The following is a 3,503-nucleotide window of genomic DNA, read 5'->3' as shown; positions in this document are numbered from 1 at the left end:
TCGAGTCTATTGTTGATTAGATGAGCTGAGCTCGAACTCAATATATCAACTCAAGTTCAATCTATAACATGAGATGTTGTGTAGCGGTCCGATTTTAGATTAGGCCTGTCTTACAAGACACCGCACATGTATATATCCTTATAAATATGTTATAAGTTTATGTATTGAGAGCCCCTCTTGAAAGACCAATTGAATTAATAATGATCCATATTTGCTCCCTCTTCCCTCCTTGCTCTCTCTCTCTCATCCAAGAACAAGAAGATGATCTTCTTCCTCATGCTAGAAATATAGCATAAGAGATACAATTCGTGTCAAGTCAATATAACTTTTTTTAATCATCAAACTTTATTAAATCCAATCAAATCATTCAAAATAAATTACAGAAAACAACAATTATCATGCATGATAGATATTTTCTATATTATATTTTAAACAAACGATGTTAAAAAGATATCAATTGAGAGTTTAACGAGCTTCTCTCCTAACTACAGATGGGTGATGACACCATCGGAATCCTCCTCGGCCCCACGCCGGCGGCCGCCACGGGAAACCATGCCAACAAGAAAGTCAAAGTTGTCGGTGTCGTTGACTGCGACAGCAACGTCGTCGTGAAGGAGGGTCTTGCGTTTGCCTTGGGCGGCGGCGGCGGCCCATGATCGGCGGGTGAGCTCTTCTATGAAGAGTTCACAGACCTTAGAGAGCACGATGGGAGCTTCGACCGATATCATCATCTTGGCATCCGAGACGTTGCCGCCGGCGGAGCTCTTCATGATCTTCTTTATCCTCGTCAGAGGCAGCGAGTGAGGCCCTATTCTCGACGAGGCGTCAACCCCTGTGAACATGCCAGAATACACACCGGGCCGTCTCATGCCTGATCTCTCTCTCTCTCTCTCTCTCTCTCTCTCTCTCTCTCTCTCTCTCTCTCTCTCTCTCTCTCTCTCTCTCTCTCTCTCTCTCCTTTATTAGTATTTGTGGTTCTTCGTCAGAGTTCAATGTCCATGGGTCTGCTTAAGTAGTGATGGAGGGAGATTCGCCGAAGAGAGAAGCCTTTGCCGGCCGCGGCGGCAATTCCATTTAAAATAAAAATAGAAGGAACTTTCAGGTACTTATACTCGCTATAAGATTAAAAAAAATTTTGTCCATTTGCTGGTAGAGGGTTGGAAAGGCGAGGTGTGATATGTTATAGAAATATTATGTATATATTTAAATCTTTTTTAATTAAGGGGCATATTGTCCTTTGTAATATTCAAATTATAATATAAAATTACCCACTGTTGCTTAGCTTGGCTGGTGAGCGAATATGGTCGGAAATTCTCAACCCATGTTTGATTCCCCTCGAGCGGTAGCACCTCTTAAGTGGTGTCCAATCAAGTGCGGAACAAGAGATTTCTGAGGTGGGTGTCTCTTCTAAGTCAGCCATCCTTTTGAAGGTGGCATCGGGTGGATACTCTATTTCAATAAAAATTACAATATAAAATTGGGCAAATTTTTAAAATAATTATAATTAGAAACTTAATGATATAATTAAACATCATAAAAATAATTAGTATTTTTCATATTTATGAATATTTCAATGCATAACCATAGTGATGCTATTAACTTGAAGGCTTTTCCTTGCTCTATCTTGTTTTCTTATTATTAATATATGTTTCTTTAAAAAAAAAAATAAACAAAAAAAAAACTTGAATGCTTTTGTCGCATTGCCAATCCATGGAAAAAAAAGGGTAATTGTTTAATAAAAATACCTGAGAAACAGTCTGAGGTATGAAACCTATTTTGTCGTATTGGTTTAAGCTTATACAATAAAAGTAATATATATAGACATAATTAAACAATTGAAGTTTTGCAATATGCTGACTTTCATGAAGATCAAATGGGGAGATAAATTAAGTTTTCTACAATTATTTATTTTGATTTTTATTATTATCTTCTGCAGGTCAAATTCTATTTCGTTGGACATGACTTGGCTCGATGATCTGCAAGCAATTACTGAGTGCAAACTCAGAATCAAAGTTGATAAGATTAGCATTGACCCTGTTGCTCAGCTAGGATTATCTCCCACTGGAATTAAAGTATTCTACTAAAACTTATGATGGATCAATAATTTTGAGATGATATGACGTGCAGATCTACCAAATGTGAATTGGTGAACCCTGCCATGGGAATGTGGTTTATGTTAGTTTTGTGCGGAATCTAATTGTGCTAATCAATTGGGTTATATTGTTGTCTCGGACTTCAATTTTGTCGGTTGAGCTCGCCGGGAGGTTGCAAGGGGTCCTCTCTCTTCTTGGGCCGAAGGGCTTTTCCCTTTAGATAATTTTTTTTCCCGTAAAATTGTACAACGCTATGAGGCTATATGCACGAGCACTGTGATGCAGTACACATGCTACATTTGGAGACAGGGAGTGGAGCGTTGTGACGCTCCAGACCCCGGTATTACTAGTCAAGCTAGAGATAGAGAACATAGTGTCACGACGCTACGAACCCAACACTACAAATCATGTTGGACAGATGTCTTTCTTATTTTAGATATTTAACTTGAAGGGTTGCATCCCTTAGGATGGTAAATGCGCGTCTCTTTGTCAGTTCTATAGGAGCATGGTGAAAGAGTGAAGAAAGATAAGGGGTGAGAGAGACAGAAACGAGATGTGTACAATTTATCCCAATTTTCATAATGAATTTCTTAATGTGATGTGACTCCTCGGTTTTTTTTTTTTTTTTTCTGGTTTCGAATTTTATATGTTAAATCCTTGTGTTCTTTTTTTTTTTTCATTGTATTTTTTATTTCTCATCTTGTTTTGCTACATGGTTTTAGGTCCCCAACAATTTAAGGCTAGGGATGTGATTTTCATTAGTTTATTATTCAACATAGAATTCTCTCGCTACATGGTTTTACGTCCCCAACTGTTTAAGGCTGGGATGTGATTTTCATTAGTTTTTTTTTTTTTTTTTTTTACTAAAAAGTTATTTTAAGAAGCAGTAAAAAAGCCGTCCCAAACGAAGCCTAAGTTCAAACAATATTTGAGTTTGTTGAGGTCTCATGTTGTTCATAGCTTAGAGGGTTTTAGAAGCTGAAGGTGCTCTTCAGGATTTTCCAATAAATTAATCCATTTATAATACATAAGTAATATCATTTATAACAGAGAGATTGTTAAGTTTGTCGATTAAATTATCTTATAATCTTGAAAAATATTACAAAATTTAAGCTTAAGTTTTGTTCAAACTTAGCTATTACTAACAAATATAATTTTATTTTTTAATCTGTAATGGCTATCAAGTCTTATCCGGTAATTAATAAATTTTGCTCCTAAATCAAAGCTACTGATCATAGAGATTCAGCTCTTGACCATATCTAACTCGCCATTTACATAAAAATATAAGTATGCATTCAAATCAATCAAGCATCTTCATCATCTTCTTCCTTTGTCCTTTTGCTTCTTAATAAAGATGATGGACAGAGATGGACGAAGATTAGAGGATAGTTCTCAGGCCGGCAATGGCTG

General features: G+C 36.7%; 1 protein-coding gene across 1 annotated transcript; it reads right to left on the bottom strand.

Moving 5' to 3' along the window:
* Positions 1 to 485: 485 nt before the first annotated feature.
* Positions 486 to 869, bottom strand: LOC110113050 (nuclear transcription factor Y subunit C-9-like). Its single transcript, XM_020845470.2, has one exon. It carries the CDS (start codon positions 867 to 869, stop codon positions 486 to 488), a length of 384 nt encoding a protein of 127 aa, XP_020701129.1.
* Between the last annotated feature and the right edge of the window lie 2,634 nt (positions 870 to 3,503).

This window comes from Dendrobium catenatum, unplaced genomic scaffold (genome assembly GCF_001605985.2).
Source record: "Dendrobium catenatum unplaced genomic scaffold, ASM160598v2 fragScaff_scaffold_621, whole genome shotgun sequence".
Lineage (NCBI taxonomy): Eukaryota > Viridiplantae > Streptophyta > Magnoliopsida > Asparagales > Orchidaceae > Dendrobium > Dendrobium catenatum.
This window is presented reverse-complemented; position numbering and strand designations above follow the sequence as displayed.